At 37.3% G+C, this 20430-nt stretch overlaps 1 protein-coding gene and 1 pseudogene across 1 annotated transcript; both read right to left on the reverse strand.

The window, feature by feature from the left end:
* Positions 1-4958: 4958 nt before the first annotated feature.
* Positions 4959-5893, reverse strand: LOC123784837 (olfactory receptor 4K13-like). Its single transcript, XM_045786341.1, is given in 2 exon segments — positions 4959-5176; positions 5179-5893. Coding segments are annotated over 2 exon segments (933 nt in total).
* A 13218-nt stretch (positions 5894-19111) lies between these two features.
* On the reverse strand, positions 19112-20053 carry LOC123784841 (olfactory receptor 4K13-like; annotated as a pseudogene).
* Positions 20054-20430: the final 377 nt, after the last annotated feature.

Genomic DNA, 20430 nt, shown 5'->3' on the forward strand with positions numbered 1-20430 from the left:
GTAATATTTAGTGAAATTATGTGGGTAAATGCTTTATTATCCAGTTTTTTTCTCTTCTGGGTGTTTATCTTAGAGAGATTCTTATACCTACATAGGGCTGTTGGACAAATATTAATAATGAAATCATTTATGGAAATAAGAAATCATAAGCAGTTTAGCTGTCCGTCATTTGGTGAATAGGAAGTAAAGTAAGTTTATTCGTACTGTTGAATAATAGCAGTGCTTTGAAGTAATGAGCTCTCTTTGTATAAAATTATATGAATTGTATTCAGAGGAAAATAAAATAGAATGGCATTTTTGTAAATTAAAGCACCTAGATTCATAAAATAACAGTTCCTATTTCATAAAGAAATTGACATATTTAAAGGGAAATAAATACATTTAGAATGAAAGAATTGCAGTCAAGAATTAATTTAGAGATGAAAATAAATACACTCTAATGTACAATAAACTGAAGCATTGTTTTTATCTCAATGCTACAAAACGGTTACAACAGAAAAAGTAGGGGAAAAATGACTGATAAATGTTGTCTGGTGTTCTATATCTTTTCTTGCCTGCATGATATAAAGAAGCAATTAATTAAGGCCTGTCATGAAGAAGAGGGTCTCTCAAATGTTCAGCTAATAATTTCTCTTAAAAATTACAAAGAAGAATGAACTTATGTATCTGACAAGGTATGTCAGCGATGCCTGCAATCTAATCAGTCAGTCGGTCACGCAGTGTTTAGTAAGTAAATGCTTTATGGCAGACACCCACTAGGGATATTCCAGTGAGTAAGACAGACATGGGCCTTGACTTCATGATTTCTTTATGTCCTAATGGGAAATATAGATTGATGCAAGCATTTGATTAAAATATTATGGTCTGACAACCGCTACGAAACAGCATGCCAGGCTGCTTTGGAATAATACAACAGAGAGTCCTGGTCCAGTTCAGAAGGTTAGGGAAAGCTTCTCTCAGAAGATGCTGCTGAAGCTTTCCCTGAAAAGTGAGCAAGCTTCAGTGTCGAAAAGATGGTGATAGGTGGAGGGGCTTATACTCAACTTTTAAAAATAAGCTGTCATTACTGCATTTTAAACTGTTTTAGACAATAGAAAAAGAGAGAAAGTTGTAGAAAGAACAACTCTAAAACAAACCAAAAGGAAAACAACTAGTAAATTAAACCTGGAAAGATGAAAGGCAAAAGAAAAACCGTATTATTACAAACTGGAGTTTAAACTACAAATTCAAGGAAATGTTGACAATATTAAGTTAATCCGCTAGTATAACAGATTAAATGAAAAGAGATACAATTATCTCAAAGTGTGCATAAACTTTTTATAAATTCAGCAATCACAATTTAAAAAAGATTAAAAATTAATAAAAGAAACATATCTTAATTTTAAATGATATTATTTTAGAAGCAAACTCATAAATTCAGGGGGAAAAATGCCTTCCCTTCAGCATTGTACTGGTGGTTTTAGCCAAAAGCAATACAACCTACTAAAATAACACTAAATATTATAAAATAAAATGTAACAAAATAAAAAGATATGCTGCATTGATAAATTATTTTATTTATAAATTGATCTGTAAATTCTGATTTCAATTGCTATTCTAAAATTGTTTTTGTAGAATTTGACAACTTATCCTAAAATCATCTGGAAGAGTTAATTGACAAGAACTGGGATATACTTAAAGTAGAGCATTTGAGATTGCAGATTCACTATGACAAATAACAACTATGTTTAAGATAGTGTAGTGTAAATGACCAATGAAAGTATTGACAGAGGCCAGAAACAGACCCAAGCATATAATGGGGGATTCTTGATATATGGCAAAGGTGACATTTCAATCAGTAGGGAAAAGCTTTTCAGTAGATGGTATTTGGATGGCTGTTTATGTCCATATAAAAATAAATTAGATTCCTATCAGATACCAATACAAAATTTAACTTCCAGTTGGATTAAATAACTAAATGTGATAAAAGAAAACGTTTAAAATTATAAAAAAGAGAAGACAGAATATTTTGGGCAATCAGTTGTAAAGGTGTATTACATAAGGGACAAAATCACAAACCTAAAGGAAAAGATAATTAAATGTAACTATTTTAAATTTTGTGTATTTATAAACAGCACAAAGTTTTATATTCTATAAGAGCAAAGATATTTTTAATTCATATAATAAATATAGTGAAAAGGCAAGCTATAGAATGGAAGAAAATATTTGCAAATCATACATTTGATAAACACTTAATATCGAAAAATAAATGAATAAACAAACAAAAAGCAGAATCAGGCCTATAAATACAGAGAACAAACCAATGTTTGCCAGAGGGAAGGATATAGGAGGTTGGGCAAAGTGGGCAAAGGGGAGTGAGAGATACAGGCCTTCAGTTATGGAATGAATAAGTCACAAGGATGAAAGGTACAGCATAAGGAATATAGTCAGTGATATTGTGATAGTACCATATGGTGACAGATGGCAACTATACTTGTGGTGAGCATAGCATATATATGTATAGACTTGTTGAATCACTACATTGTACACCTGACACTAATGTAACATTGTGTGTCAACTATATTCAAATAAATTATAATACAAAGAGTTAATATCCAGAATCTATAAAAAACTTCTACAATTTAACAACAAAAACCAAACAGTTTAATGGGCAAAGGACTTGAATAGACATTTATCCAAGAAAAATACACAGATAGCCCACAAGCATATGAAAAAATGCCCAACATCACTCATTATCAGGGAAATGCAAATCAAAACCACACGTGTTAGGGTGGCCACTATCAAAACAAGAACTAAGAATCCAGAAAATAATGGGTGCTGGCCGGGATGCGGAGATGTGGAAGAATTGGAAACTTTTGCACCGTTAGTAGGAATGCAAATGGTGCAGCTGCTCTGGAAATCTATGGAGGTTCCTCAAAAAATTAAAAACAGAATTACCATATGCTACACCAATCTGACTTCTGGGTATATCTCTAAAAGAATTGAAAACAGGATCTTGAAGACATATTTACACACTTACGTTCATTGCAGCATTATTCACAATAGCTAAGAGGAGGAAGCAACCTAAATGTCCATCAGTGGATGAATGAATAAAGAAAATGTGGTATATATCTAACATGGACTAGTATTCAGCCTTAAAAAAGAAAAAATCCTGTCACAGGCTACCGTATGCTTAAAATTTGAAGACATTATGCTAAGTGAAATAAGCCAGTCACAAAATGACAAATACTGCGTGATTCAGTTATATAAATCTCAAGTAGTCAAAGTCTTAGAAGGTGGAATGGTGATTGCCAGGAGCTAATAAGAGGTGGAAAGGGGAGTTTTTTGTAAATGAGGTTAGAATTTTAGTTTTGCAAGATGAAAAATTCTAGAAATCTGTTGCACAACAAGGTGCACATAGTTAACACTACTGTATACTTAAAAATGTTTAAAATGTTATATGGTTTTAACCACAATAAAAAATGAACCAGAGAAGCATATATTTAAATAGGTAAGTCATTAAAACATTAAACTGAGTAAAAAATAAATTTTGGAATAATAATATTTATATAGATTCCATTTATATCAAGTTAAAAACATGCAAAATGTTTTTATACACAATCTATGAAAAATGAGGGAAATAATTCTTGAAAACATACAAAGGAATAATAATGGAGTTGGCAGTGATGTTCTTTGCTACAATAAAATAACTAGATGTAGATGGTTGCTTAGGAGTCTCTATTATCTCTTTAATACATTTTTGTAGTAAAAGAATCTGAAATAAATGTGGCAAAATGTTAGAAATTTGGTAAAGCTACATGTTATATCAATGTCTACACAATTTTATGATTGAATTAATTCATAAGAAATAGATACAAATATATATATGCCCAATGATCCTTAGGGACCCAGTTCCTATCCTCTTCAATGTGTATTTTAAAATAAAATTTGAGTCTAAAATATGTCACGCACATATGGCTAAGAATACATCTTTAAAGCACCCTTTAGTCTATAATTAGTATATTACACATATAAGAGGCAATGATGAAAAAGTACTGGATAAAAGCCTGCAAAAATGTTCCTGAGTGTGTGGGAGAGAAGAGGGCACATCAAAGAGGCCATACAATGTTTTTTTATTCTAATACCCATGAACCACAGATGAAACATTTTAATTGAATACACGTTATACGAGGTAGGCAACTTGAATACTTCCTGTTTTGTTGTGATGTGATTGCCTGGAATATATAGGCACTTCTTCATTTTCCCTTGTCCATGGGAATCAACATAATAGTAATGCTCTTACTTGATCCTTGAGAGATACATGAGAACAAATATGTACACGAACATGAAGGAAAGAGTGAGGTAGAATGAGCTGAGTGTAGCGTATATGTCAGGTGGAATTTCTATTTTTTAAAGAAAGAAATATGTGTGTTTTTTGTGAGTAAATGATACTTAGATCTATCTACTCACAGAAACTGGCCTGTTTGCCTTGTTAAAAGATAATTCTTACACGTATTAGGATCCACAAAACTGTGCGTTTATGTGTGTGTGTTTAGGAGTCTACAAGAGTTCATATAATTATATGCACATTTAGTCAACTAGAGAATTTAGTTGAAAGTTCCCTAATTCTGAATTAAAAATAGATAAATAAATTCCTTTTTGATTCCTCTTTATTTACTGAAATTTAGTCTTGGGCATTTCTTGGTTTCCAACTATAGTTAGTGAGTCAGTTTTTTTCTATTTACTTCTTTATTACATTAAAAAGTATTAACCCTGACTGAATTGAATTTTAATTAAAATAATTATTCTCCAATAAAACCGAACATGTTAAAGAAGTGTAATGATGGAACATTTGACAATTTCAATATATATTATGAATATTTAAAAATGAATGATATTAAATGAATTAATATCAACTTATTCTGAGATGTATCATACATGGATTTTACACTAAAAAGCTTCATCATTATGATTGTTGCCTAGAAGGTCTGTCTGGATCTGATGTGTTGGGTCCTCAGTCTATTCATGGCTGCTTTCATTTCCTGGTTCCTCAGAGTGTAAATAATGGGGTTCAGTAAGGTTGTGATAACCGAATAAAACACAGAAAGAAATTTATCCACTGAAAAGCTATTGAATGGCCAAGCATAAATGAAGATACATGGTCCAAAGAACAGGGTGACCACAGTAATGTGAGCAGTGTGGACTGAGCCTGGGAGAGTCCACCAGAGGATCGACATCGGACACTTACCAGAATGACAGTGTAGGAAACGAGCAGGAGTATGAAGCAGATGAAAGACAGCAGACCACTGTCAGCAATTACCAGTAACTCCAGAACATAGGTCTCTGTGCAGGCAAGTTTTAGAACTAGAAGAAGGTCACAAAAAATATTGTCCACTATATTGGGGCCACAGAAAGGTAAGGTGATAGTAAAACCATCTGGCTCATGGTATGCACAAAACCCGACAGCCCATGATAGCAGCACAGAGCCCACGAGGACCCGGCAATTCATGATGGATATGTAATGAAGAGGTTTGCATATTGCAATGTACCGATCAACAGCCATGACTATGAGAAGAGTTATCTCACCGCCGCCTAAAAGGTGGAGGAAGAACATCTGAGCCATACAGCCCCACAAAGAAATAGTTTTATTCTCCCTGAGGAAATCTGTGACCATCTTAGGGGTTGTGATTGTGGAGATCGACATATCCAGGAAGGAGAGATTTCCAAGGAGGAAGTACATTGGCGTGGAGTACAGAAGTGAGTCAAAGGTTACGGTGACCACGATGAGAAGGTTTCCTGCCACAGTCGCTGCATAGGTCAACAAAAATATGAAAAAAAAGAAAATCTCAAGTTCCCGAGTGTTGGTGAGTCCTAACAATACAAACTCAGATGTTGAGCTATTCATTATATCCATCTACTCTATGTAGGGGTTTTCAGAAAGTCATTAAAATGTAGAAAATCTGGAAAAAGTGGTAATTTAACCTGTGATAGTTTTGAAGCTATAGACATATCGAAAGTATTTGATTCCTACAGAAAGAGAAAAAAATGAACATTTTGGAAAAATACATTTAATTTATTAATTCAAGCAACATTCACATTACCAAATTTGTTTTCAGCCAGAAAGGCACAAAAGGTAAGAAAGCCATTGTAAAAATTTGTAAACACAGTTTGCAGGCATAGAGTGCATCTCCACAGTGATTTGCTGTTTCTGTCATGAGTTTGTGTTTATGAACCATGAGTTCAATAGGCCAACACGTAAAAGAGCCAAATGACCCTTAGTCAAATGATTTAGTTCAAGTGAGTAGTAATATAGTTGTGTAACTCTGTGGTGCTGGTGACTCGTATTTGATTTTTGCCTCTTTCGCTCTCCCTAATTTAAAATACTCAGGTGCATGGAAGTTGTTATATTTTTTCAGCAAGTTGCTTTAGCGTAATTTCTCTATCAGCTATACTGTATTATCACCCCTCTCTCTCTCCTTTTAAAGATTTTATTATCTATTATTTATTTGTGAGAGGGAGAGAGAGAGAGAGAGAGAGAGAGAGAGAGAGAGCACAGACACAGGCTCCCTGCTCAGCAAGGAGCCTGATCTGATGCAGGACTCGATCCCAGAACCCTGGGATCATGAACTGAGCCCAAGGCAGACGTTAACCAACTGAGCCACCCAGGCATCCCTCCCCTCTCTTTTATCCTAAAAAGGTGTACCAGTGATTTCACTTATTCCTTATTATAATAAATTATAATAAAACAACCTTCCTAGGAAGTTTCCAGACAAGACCATAAATGTTTCTCAGTGTCCAGGTTTCTTTCTTTACTTCTTTCTCTCTCTTTCTCTCTCCCTCCCATCTTTCCTTCCTCACTCCTTCTCTTCCTTCTTTTATACTTTCTTCCTTCCTATTTCTCTTATTCTTCTTTCTTCACTCCTCCCCTCATCTCCTTGTCCTCTTCCTCCTTCTTCTGAATAGTGCTGTGTATCTAATACTTTGATTTCTGAACAAAACTCGTGACCTCCACTGTTGAGCCTTTTGCCTGTTTTCCTGAATCTATTGTTGCCAGGTTCTTGACTAGAATTTTCTTTCTTGTTCCTTTACATTGTGTATATAGATGGTCTCTGAACAACCAACAATCATCTGACTAATAGTTTTTATGTTTCCTTGGCTCCTAAATGTTTATCATCTTTGTACCCAGTGCTTTCCTCTGACACAGTATCACACTTGCGTGCAGACTGACTCAACTCTTATTTTGGCTCATACAGCCTTGACACTTGTACTCTGTATGTGTTTCCACATTGACCTGATACTGTTGGCTAAATTTTATCTACTTTTCATCATGATTTAGATCTTTTGGTCCCAGGTTTTTGTTTTGTTTTTTTTTGTTTTTGTTTTTGTTTTTGTTTTCCTTTCTTTCCTTCCTTTAAAAAAAAAACTGTTAGTGAGTACACCAAACACACAGATCCAGACTCATACATATGCAGTCATAGAAGCACATACTTAAATCACGTTCTAGTCCTGAAGCACCAAAACAGAGTGTGGAAAATCTACTCTGAATTTCCATTTTTTTGGGCTTAATAGTTAATGAAATATTCAGAGGTTATTGTTTAGCTTAACTATCAGAATTTAAAAAAAAACTGAATCAAGAATGAAGATTTAAATTAGTCCTGGCCTCAGCATTTACTAGGGAAATGTACTCTTAACTTTTGAACATTGATCTGCTTTTCCATAAAAATGAAATGATGCCTACACTACTACCTCACATATTGTTATGAGACCCCAGGGTAACACATATGGAATATATTCGTGTGTTTTCTGATGATGTAAGGATACTCAAATCAGTAAGAACCACAGAATAATTTTACTATGGAAGACTTGGTAAACAAGACAGTGTTAATGAAAACATTTTTCTCTATGAAATATAAATTGTATAATTACCTAGTTGTCTTCATTATTAAGATTTAATATTATCATTGGTATATATTTCATGCAGTAATTGAGTCTACATACTGGTTATGCATAGCTTTGAAACTACACAGTCCTCAGTCTCAAAATACTAACAGGAGAGAATCTTGAGAATTATAAAAGTAATTTTTTAGTTTAATTTGTAAAATTGGAAGATTAAAAGCAAAATCTATATTTATTAATTTAACCATTTTTGAAAATTTATAAGCCCCTTCATAAAATATATCCAGCAGATAGATGGATCCAATTCTGTTATGATAGGTGAAATCATTCATTATGACAGCTTGAGATTTCTTTTATTGAAGTGTACAGTTGCAGTTTGTTATTAATACTGATATTTAAACCTACCAGTTCTAGCTGAGGAGTGGTCTCTTCAAAGACATGCAGACACTGTGACGTCATATATATATATATATATATATATATATATATATATATATATATAGTTTATCTTTTTTTACCCCCTTGAATATATATGACAGTCATCTGCAGATGAAAAAAAAAAGACAAGAGTCATATACATAAGGTGCTCACTGGTGATCAACCCCCAAAGGGAATTATTTAAATAAACATGCTAGTGTTCCCTCGAGTTCAGAACAGGGACTTACTCTCTCAGTATTTAAGTGGATTGTGAATTCACCAAGAGTATCAGCCGTGTGAACTTTCTCTAGTAAGTGCTTTGCACTAACTCAGGTGTTTTGGTTGGGTGGTGATGAGCACATTTATAGAAAATTGATCTATTATAGATGATAGACTTGAGGAAATCCTAATTCTATCAATTTGATTACATCAGTCTAGATATTTATGATTAATTTGATAATTGAATGCATTTATTCAAGTAAAATTAGAATAGTGCCCACACTGAACAAGGCATAGAAGGAACTTCATGGTATAGACCAGCTCTTAACAGAGACAAATCTCCTTTTATCATGTAAAGGGAAGAAAGAGAGAGAGAGCAGAGAACTTGAGCGAGCAAGCAGGGGAGTCTTTCACCATGGTAATCAATAAATGAATAATGGTAATCAATAAATGATTACTTAGTGGATTTTTGCAATCAACCATTCTAAAGATACAGAATTCTGTTAGCCCTTTATAATTCTATAGAACTTTGTGATGACTCAAAAATATTAAGAAAGATCTGTAGCAGAACTTTATAAAACAATGCAGTTAAGCAAGTAAATTCTAAAGGCTAACAGCATAACAGTGTATGATTGCAGATGAGTTCATATGCTACAGAAATTTTTCTGTATTTACTCTTATATATGACTTTTCCATGTTGTTCTGATTAAAATCCTCTTGAAAAGGTTACAAGAAGTGAGGGTAGTAAATATATGATAAATGTGGTGCCACATTCATTTCCAAACCCATAGCAGACATTGTTAATAGATTTCTCATACTTTTTAATTGAACCCCAGAATTTTTTTAAAATTTGGTTCCTTATATAGCCACTAGCAAGTAGAATTGCCATGAAAAATAAACCTTTTAAAAATATTTATGGATGGGTGCTTGGGTGGCTCAGTCAGTTAAGCGTCTGCCTTCAACTCAGGTCATGATCCCAGGGTCCTAGGATCCAGCCCCATATTGGGCTCCCCACTCAGCAGGGAGTCTGCCTCTCCCCCTCTAGCTCTGCCAGTTCCCCCCTACTCCTGCAATCTCTCTCTCTCCATAAAATAAATTTAAAAATAAAATAAAAACAATATTTATGGTGAGGAAATATATACCATGGTTTGTGTGGCATTTGAAGAGATGTTTGCAAGAAGAAGATTCTTAAATATAGAAATCAGAAAGATAATATTAGAACAATATTGGGAACTCCGACCCAATTACTGAAACCAGTTGGTAAGGATGGTACACATAGAATTTTTTAGAAGGAAGCTGAACTGTTAGGAACACATAGTCTAGGCCAAATCAAAGTAGGGCAAATATACTTAAAAAGGGGATAAGGAGGGAAAATATGTAAGTTTAATGTAGTAAAGTTTTGCACAGCAAAGGACGCCATCAGCAATACAAAAAGGTAACCTACTGAATATTTGGGAGTGATAGATCCAAGAAGGGGTTAATATCCAAAATATATAAAGAATTTCTACAGCTCAACACCAAAAAAAAAAAAAAAACAATCCAATTAAAAATAGGCAAAGGACCCGAATACACATTTTTCCAAAGAAAAATGGTTAACAGGCTCATGCAAAGATGCCTGAAATGATTAATCATCAGGGAAATGCAAATCAAAACCACAATGACGTATGACCTTACACCTGTCAGAATGGCTAGAATCAAAAAGACAAGACATTATAAGTGTTGGTGAGGACTTAAAGTTGTGCTCTGTTGGTGGAACTGTAATTGGTATAGCCACTGTGGAAAACAGTATGGAGATTCATCAAAAAATTAAAAGTAGAATTACAATATGATCCAGTAATTCCACTGCTTGTTATTTAATGAAAGAAAATGAAAGCACTGATTTGAAAAGATATATGCACCCCCACATGTATTGCAACATTATTTACAACAGGCAAGATATGGAAGCAACCAGTGTCCATCACTAGATGAATGGATAAGGAAGATATGATATATATATATATATATAATGGAATATTACTCAGCCATAAAAGAGAATGAAGTCTTGCTATTTGCAACAGCATGAATGGACCTAGAGGGTATTATGTTAAGTGAAATGAGTCAAACAGAGACAAATACCATATAATTTTGCTTATATGTGGAATCTAAAAAACAAAAGAATTAAAAAATAAAAAAGCAGAATTAGAATATAAATACAGAGAACAAACTGATGGTTGCCAGAGGTGAGGCAGGTGGGGAAATGGGCAAAATAGGTAAAGGCGAGTGGGAGATACAAGCATATAGTTAGGGAAAGAACAAGTCACAGGAATAAGAAGCACAGCATAAGGAATATAGTCAGTAATATTATAATAATTTGTATGGTGACAGATGGAGCTACACTTCCGGTGAGCATAGTATAATGTATAAATTTCTCAAATCACAATGTTGTATACCTGAAACTAACGTAATATGTATTTCAACTATACTCAAAAAATTTCATAATAAAAAAGCAAAAAAATATTAAAATGTTTTTTAAACTGAGACATTTAAAAAATTTTAAAAAGACATCAAAAGAGATGGTCCCCGAGATGTTCAAATAATTTTAGGTTTTCAATTTGCCTTTGAAAGTCTTTACAGTTTTCACAAACTCATGTATTATTACTATTATTTAATATTTAAATATTGTTTTATTCAATATTATTGTATTATTTAATAAATTCAGGCTTACTATCTGAAATAGTCCACTATTTCCTCTGCTTTTACTTTTGCTACATTATGTTCTCTATTTAAGGGGGCAGAGCTATACCAAACTGTAATATATGGGATCCCAACTTTCCCTTTATCAAAACACATTAATGGCTTTATATTGACAATAAAAAGGAATCCACTAGTCTGAAAACTCTGGTCCTTTCCTTTCTACAAAGTCTCAGCATAGATCTTCTCTCTTTTATTGATCAATCTCCTTCACCAAGGTCTCTCTTTAATACTAACATAAACTCTTTCTCACTTAACAATGTCTAGGTACACTGGCCTCTTGCCTGGAATACTCTTTTCCCTGTTTAAATGTCTAATTCTAGAGCTTTCTTAACGTGTTAGTATAAATGTCTCCCCTTAAAGTGATCTTCTGAGACCACCATGCCTAACATTGATCCCTCCCCTTGGTTACTGTCTCTGGAACAGGGACCAGGTCTGTGTCTATAACCATGTGATAGATACAGTGGTTGGTACCTAGTAAATATTTTTTTAATGTTTCACGAATGATGGAATTCAGTTGAAAAAGCATTGAGTGTCCATGTGATCTGGTAAAGCAAGCTGCACTGAGCAGTTCATGGTTTTAATCTTTAATATTTCAGTTGATATTGATTCTTTGAAAATTATTTGAGTACTCAAAGATATGTTGGAAATATTTATTTTTAGGCATATTTTTACCTTCTACTAAATATATAGTGTATTGAGGTTATCCAGTGAGAATGTATTCTTACCCTCAATCAAATCACAACCACTCTATGAAGTTCCATATGGTTGCCAAATATTGATAGATATTTGAACACCTATTAAGTTAATATGACTTTAGAAATAAAAATTGATACTAAATGCCATCTAGTGTGCTATCTTACTAAAGATACCTATTTCTCCATACTGAGCCATTAAAACTTTATAAAGTTTTTGTAAGACATTTGCTTATGTATTTTAAACATTCATCAGGGGGAGGGAGTTAAGATGGCGGAGGAGTAGGGGACCCCTTTTCCAGCCGGTCCCCTGAGTCGAGCTGGATAGGTACCAGACCAGCCTAAATAACCACGGAATCAGCCTGAGACGCAGGATGATGCATCTGGATCTCTACAAATGAACATCTCCAGCGCTGAGTATTGAGGTACGAAGAGGGGAGCTGTAAACCGTGCACAGATATTGGAAGATAAACGGAAGGGGGAGGGAGCCTCCGCGTTTGGGCGCCGGGAAGCGGCAGCCACCTGCACGGGGGAGCGGGCGGACTCACAGAGGGCACCCACGGGAGAGCGGACTGAGACCGGTGAGCCGTGAACGCGCGCCACCAGGCATCTCCCGGAACACCGGAATCCCGGTGTGCTCACGGGATCCAGACTGAGACCGGGAGCTCCCGGAGCGCGCGCGGGGCGACTGGCGGCTGGCGGGCCACCTGCATGGGGGAGCGGGCGGACTCGCGGTCGGCATCTGCGAAACAGCAGACTGAGACCCTGAACCGGGTGCACGCGCCACCAGGCTTCTCATGAAACTCCGGAATTGAGGTGTGCTCACCGGGCATAGACTGAGACCGGGAGACCCGGGAGCATGCAGGGCGGCCGGTGGCTGGCGGCATTAGAAACACAAAGGACAGAGATGCACCAGCCCTGGAAGTGAGGGCAGGGACGCCGGGTTGGTGCGCACATCCCGGGACGCTGCAGGGTTGAGCAGCACCAAAGTAATAGGGTTAAAGTGGCCAGAACATCAGTGGAGAACAGGCCGCAATCCCTCTGTTCTGTGACAATGCAGCCTCTGCTGCTCTGACTCTCAGAAGAGGCATAGCCGGCCACCAGGGAAAGCCGCCAGAGAACAAAAGCCTGGAAATACCAGCTCAGAGAGTGCCCATCCCCATCCTCCCTCACGGGGACACAGAGACTCTAACCAAACAGGGTTGCCTGAGTATCGGCACGGCAGGCCCCTCCCCCAGAACACAGAAGGCAGGCTGAAAAATCAAGAAGCCCACAACCCGGGGTGCCTGGGTGGCGCAGTCATTGAGCACCTGTCTCCGGCTTAGGGCGTGATCCCAGCGTTCTGGAAAGGAGTCCCTCATCGGGCTCCTCCGCTGGGAGCCTGCTTCTTCCTCTCTCACTCCCCTGCTTCTGTTCCATTCTTGCTGACTGTCTGTCTCCCTCTCTCAGATAAGTAAATAAATAAAATCTTTAAAGAAGAAGCCCACATCTCTAAGATCCCTATAAAACAAGGGGCACGGCCTGGGACCCAGTCAATAATTTGGGCTCTGGACAACCCCGCAACCTCTCCTCATTAGAATGACAAGAAGGAGAAGCCCCCCCCCCCAGCAAAGAAAAGACAGTGAATCTGTGGCCTCTGCCACAGAAATAACGGATATGGATGTAACCAAATTATCAGAAATGGAATTCAGAGTAACAATGGTCAAGATAATCAGTAGACTTGAAAACAGTATTAAGGAAAATGTTACTGAGAATATAGAATCTCTAAGGGCGGAAATGAGAGCGAATTTGACAGAAATTAAAAATTCTATGAGCCAAATGCAGGCAAAACTAGATGCTCTGATGGCCAGGGTCACCGAAACAGAGGAAAGGGTTAGTGAATTGGAGGATGGGTTAATAGAGGAAAAAAATAAAAATAGAAGATGGTCTTAAAAAAATCCACGCCCACGAATGTTGGCTACGGGAGATTACTGACTCAACGAAACGATCCAATGTTAGAATCATCGGCATCCCCGAGGGGGTGGAGAAAAACAGAGGTCTAGAAGAGATATTTGAACAAATTGTAGCTGAAAACTTCCCTAATCTAGCAAGGGAAACAAAAATTCGTGTCCAAGAGGCAGAGAGGACCCCTCCCAAGCTCAACCATGACAGACCTACACCACGTCATGTAATAGTGCAATTCGCAAATATCAGATCCAAGGATACAGTATTGAAAGCAGCCAGGGCAAAGAAATTTCTCATGTACCAAGGCAAAGGCATCAGAATTACGTCAGACCTGTCTACACAGACCTGGAATGAGAGAAAGGGTTGGGGGAGCATTTTTAAAGCTCTGTCAGAGAAAAACATGCAGCCAAGGATCCTTTATCCAGCAAGGCTGTCATTCAGAATTGATGGAGAAATAAAGACATTTCAGAATCGACAGTCACTAGCCAATTTCGTAACCACGAAACCAGCCCTACAGGAGGTATTACGGGGGGTTCTATAAAAGTAAAAAGGCCCCAAGAGTGATACAAAACAGAAAGTCACAGCCAATACAAACAAAGACTTTACTGACAACATGGCAGAATTAAAAGCATATCTCTCAGTACTCAGTCTTAACATTAATGGTTTAAATTCTTGCTTAAACGCCACAGGGTTGCAGATTGGATAAAAAGAAATGACCCATCCATTTGCTGTCTACAAGAGACTCATTTCGAACCCAAAGATGCATTCAGACTGAGAGTAAGGGGATGGAGTACCATCTTTCATGCAAATGGACCTCAAAAGAAAGCTGGGGTAGCAATTCTCATATCAGATAAATTGGATTTTAAACTACAGACTATAGTTAGAGACGCAGAAGGGCACTATATTATTCTTAAAGGAAGTATTCAACAAGTGGATATGACAATTATAAATATATATGCCCCCAACAGGGGAGCAGCAAGATACACAAGCCAACTCTTAACCAGAATAAAGAGACATATAGATAAAAATACATTAATAGTAGGGGACCTCAACACTCCACTCTCAGAAATAGACAGAACACCCTGGCAAAAACTAAGCAAAGAATCAAAGGCTTTGAATGCCATACTCGACGAGTTGGACCTCTTAGATATATATAGAACACTACACCCCAGAACCAAAGAATACTCATTCTATTCTAATGCCCATGGAACATTTTCAAGAATAGACCATGTTCTGGGACACAAAACAGGTCTCAGCCGATACCAAAAGATTGAAATTATCCCCTGCATATTCTCAGACCACAACACTCTGAAATTGGAACTCAACCACAAGGAAAAATTTGGAAGAAACTCAAACACTTGGAGACTAAGAACCATCCTGCTCAGGAACGACTCGATAAACCAGGAAATCAAAAATCAATTTAAACAATTTATGGAGACCAATGAGAATGAAAATACAACAGTCCAAAACCTATGGGATACTGCAAAGGCGGTCCTAAGGGGGAAATACATAGCCATCCAAGCCTCACTCAAAAGAATAGAAAAATCTAAAATGCAGTTTTTATATTCTCATCTCAGGAAGCTGGAACAGCAACAGAGGGACAGGTCTAATCCACGCACAAGGAAGCAGTTGACCAAAATTAGAGCTGAAATCAATCAAGCAGAAACCAGAAGTACAGTAGAGCAGATCAACAGGACTAGAAGCTGGTTCTTGGAGAGAATCAATAAAATTGACAGACCACTGGCAAGACTTATCCAAAAGAAAAGAGAAAGGACCCAGATTATTAAAATTATGAATGAAAAAGGAGAGGTCACGATGAACACCATTGAAATTGGAAGGATTATTAGAAATTTTTATCAACAGCTATATACCAATAAACTAAGCAATCTGGAAGAGATGGAATCCTTCCTGGAAACCTATAAACTACCAAGATTGAAACAGGAAGAAATTGATTTCTTAAACAGGCCAATTAATTATGAAGAAATTGAGTCAGTGATAAACAACCTTCCAAATAACAAAACTCCAGGCCCGGACGGTTTTCCTGGGGAATTCTACCAAACATTCAAAGAAGAAATAATACCTATTCTCCTAAAGCTATTTCAAAAAATAGAAACAGAAGGAAAGCTACCAAACTCATTCTATGAGGCCAATATTACCTTGATCCTCAAACCAGGCAAAGACCCCCTCAAAAAGGAGAATTACAGACCGATTTCCCTAATGAATATGGACGCCAAAATCCTCAACAAGATACTTGCTAATAGAATCCAACAGTTCATTAAAAGGATTATCCACCACGATCAAGTGGGATTCATACCTGGGATGCAAGCATGGTTCAATATTCGCAAATCAATCAGCGTGATACATCGTATCAACAAGAAAAGGCTCAGGAACCATATGATCCTCTCAATCGATGCCGAAAAAGCATTTGACAAAATACAGCATCCTTTCCTGATTAAAACCCTTCAGAGTGTAGGAATAGAAGGTACATTTCTCAATCTCATAAAAGCCATCTATGAAAAGCCTACTGCAAATATTATTCTCAATGGGGAAAAGCTGGAAGCCTTTCCCTTAAGATCAGGAACACGACAAGGATGCCCACTCTCGCCACTATTATTCAACATAGTACTAGAAGTCCTTGCAACAGCAATCAGACAACAAAAAGGGATCAAAGGTATTCAAATCGGCAAAGAAGAAGTCAAAATGTCTCTCTTCGCAGATGACATGATACTCTATATGGAAAACCCAAAAGAAGCCACTCCCAAACTATTAGACGTTATAGAGCAATTCAGTAACGTGGCGGGATACAAAATCAATGCTCAGAAATCAGTTGCATTTCTGTACACGAATAACGAGAACGAAGAAAGAAAAATTAGGGAATCCATCCCATTTACAATAGCACCAAAAACCATATGTTACCTTGGAATTAACTTAACCAGAGACGTAAAGGACCTTTATTCTAGAAACTATAAAGCATTCTTAAAAGACATTGAGGAAGACATAAAAAGATGGAAAGATATTCCATACTCATGGATCGGAAGAATTAACATAGTTAAAACGTCCATGCTACCCAGAGTAATCTACACTTTCAATGCTATCCCGATCAAAATACCAATGACATTTTTCAAAGAACTGGAACAAATAGTCCTTAAATTTGTATGGAACCAGAAAAGACCCCGAATCTCCAAGGAACTGTTGAAAAGGAAAAACAAAGCTGGGGGCATCACAATGCCGGATTTCGAGCTGTACTACAAAGCTGTGATCACAAAGACAGCATGGTACTGGCACAAAAACAGACACATAGACCAATGGAACAGAATAGAGAGCCCAGAAATGGACCCTCAGCTCTTTGGGCAACTAATATTTGATAAAGCAGGAAAAAACATCCGGTGGGAAAAAGACAGTCTCTTCAATAAATGGTGCTGGGAAAATTGGACAGCTACATGCAAAAGAATGAAACTTGACCACTATCTCACACCATACACAAAAATAAACTCCACATGGATGAAAGACCTCGATGTGAGACAGGAATCCATCAAAATTCTAGAGGAGAACATAGGCAGCAACCTCTACGACATCAGCCAAAGCAACCTTTTTCATGACACATCCCCACAGGCAAGAGAAACAAAAGATAAAATGAATTTATGGGACTTCATCAAGATTAAAAGTTTCTGCACAGCCAAGGAAACAGTCAGAAAAACTAAGAGGCAGCCCACGGAATGGGAGAAGATATTTGCAAATGACACTACAGATAAAGGACTGGTATCCAAGATCTACAAAGAACTTCTCAAACTCAATACACGAGAAACAAATAAACAAGTCAAAAAATGGGCAGAAGATATGAACAGACACTTTTCCAATGATGACATACAAATGGCTAACAGACACATGAAAAAATGTTCAAAATCATTAGCCATCAAGGAAATTCAAATCAAAACCACACTGAGATACCACCTTACGCCAGTTAGAATGGCAAAAATAGACAAGGCAAGAAACAACAATTGTTGGAGAGGATGTGGAGAAAGGGGATCCCTCCTACATTGTTGGTGGGAATGCAAGCTGGTACAGCCACTCTGGAAAACAGTGTGGAGGTCCCTTAAAAAGTTAAAAATTGAGCTACCCTATGATCCAGCCATTGCACTACTGGATGTTTACCCCAAAGATACAGACGTAGTGAAGAGAAGGGCCATATGCACACCAATGTTCATAGCAGCAATGTCCACAATAGCTAAATCGTGGAAGCAGTTGAGATGCCCTTCAACAGATGACTGGATTAAGAAGTTGTGGTCCATATATACAATGGAATATTACTCAACTATCAGAAAGAACGAGTTCTCAACATTTGCTACAACATGGACGGCACTGGAGGAGATAATGCTAAGTGAAATAAGTCAAGCAGAGAAAGACAACTATCATATGATTTCTCTCATCTATGGAACATAAGAACTAGAATGATCAGTAGGGGAAGAAAGGGATAAAGAAAGGGGGGGTAATCAGTAGGGGGAATGAAACATGAGAGACTATGGACTATGAGAAACAAACTGAGGGCTACAGAGGGGAGGGGGGTGGGGGAATGGGATAGGCCGGTGATGGGTAGTAAGGAGGGCACATATTGCATGGTGCACTGGGTGTTATACACAACTAATGAATCATCGAGCCTTACATCGAAAACCGGGGATGTACTGTATGGTGACTAACATAATATAATAAAAAACCATTATAAAAAAAATAAAATAAATAAAATAATAAACTTTGGTGTTTACTATTAAAAAAAATTCATCAGGGTTGTTTCTCTGAATTCTTTCTTTTTTTTAAGATTTTATTCTTTTGAGAGAGAAAGCACAAGTGGAGGGGAGACAAAGGGAAACAGAAGGAGAGGGAGAAGCACACTCCCCGCTGAGCATGGAGCCTGATACGGGGCTCAATCCCAGGACTCTGGGATCATGATCTGAGCCAAAGGCAGATGCTCAACCATCTGAGCCAGCCGGGCACCCCTGTTTTTCTGAATTCTAAGACAAGGAAGTAATTAATGCACACTTTTTTATGTGTTGAATCTGTGCTGTGAACATTTTCCATTAGATTTTTAGTAAAACTGACCTTAATAATTGCATGGATTTTGAGGGAGGAAAATAGATAGTATTTAATATTTTCATTTTAATTATTCCAATAAATATGTAAGACCATAAACCCCCAAAGAGCAGAGACCACAAACAATCAGTTGTTGTAGACATTACTTAGGAAGTGAGCCAGGAACCTAGATGCTGGCTGCTGAGTCTCTTAATGGCTGCTTTCATTTCCTGATTCCTCAGAGTATAAATAATTGGATTAAGGAGGGGGGTGATTATAGAGTAAAACACAGAAAGAAACTTATCTACAGAGTTAACTATTGAATGGGAAAGCATAGATAAAGATAGTGGGACTAAAGAAGAGAGTGACCACAGTGATGTGAGCAGATAGTGTGGACACTGCCTTGGAGGATGCACTGGAGGAGTGCTGCCAGATGGTGACCAGCATGATAACATAGGATATGAGCAAGAGAATGAAGCAGACCAGGGACAGGAGTCCACTGTTGGCAATCACCAACAGTTCTAGGATATAGGTGTCCGTGCAGGCAAGCTTCATGACCAGGGGAAGGTCACAGAAAATGCTGTCCACAACATTAGGACCACAGAAAGGTAAACCTGCAGTGAAAACCATCTGGCTTGTGGTATGTGTGAACCCAATTGCCCACGAGAGCAGTAGAAACACAATGAGCACCCTGCGATTCATGATGGTCTTATAGTGCAAGGGTTTGCATATTGCAACATACCTATCCATGGCCATAGTTATCAGAAGAGACATCTCTCCACACCCAAAGAAGTGCATAAAAAACATCTGGGCCATGCAGCCCCACAAGGAGATGGTCTTGCGTTTTGTAAGGAAGTCTGCAATCACTTTGGGAGTTGCGGCAGAAGAAAGACATAAGTCAAAAATGATAAATTTGCCAGAAAGAAATACATGGGGGAGTGAAGATGGTTATCGACTATCACAGAGATCACAATGAGAAGGTTTCCTACTATGATGGCTACATAGACAAGAAGGAAGATTGCAAAAAAGAATATTTGAATTTCTTGAGAATTGGAAAGTCCCAGCAAGATGAACTCAGAAACACTTGATCTGCTGTTCGGGAGATCCATTCATCCTTTTGTATGAGTTCGTCAGAGGTTGCCTAGAAGAGGGAAAAATGCACAGGATGTCATAGACACTGACAAGTCAATAAACCTGATCTTTACTTACATCCTGTCTCATATGCAGGCAAACAGTCCTTTTGGTAATATCTCCTGTATTTTGCAGGAGATATTTCACAAGACCACATGACAGTAGAAAGTATGGAGGGAATGGAGCCAACTAAATGAAATGTGTGTGTTGATTAGTAGGGGCAAGGTCAGTTGGACATTTGAGAAAAACCTCTCCCTTCTTGTTCAGCTGCAGATCAGACTGTGTGAACACTTACCTTATTAGAAAGAAAAGAATTTTAGAAGGCATCAACAAAATAGATTTTTATCTTTTTCAG

The sequence above is a fragment of the Ursus americanus genome, chromosome 32 (genome assembly GCF_024610735.1).
Source record: "Ursus americanus isolate L20-20 chromosome 32, mUrsAme1.1.p, whole genome shotgun sequence".
NCBI classification, from domain to species: Eukaryota; Metazoa; Chordata; class Mammalia; order Carnivora; family Ursidae; genus Ursus; species Ursus americanus.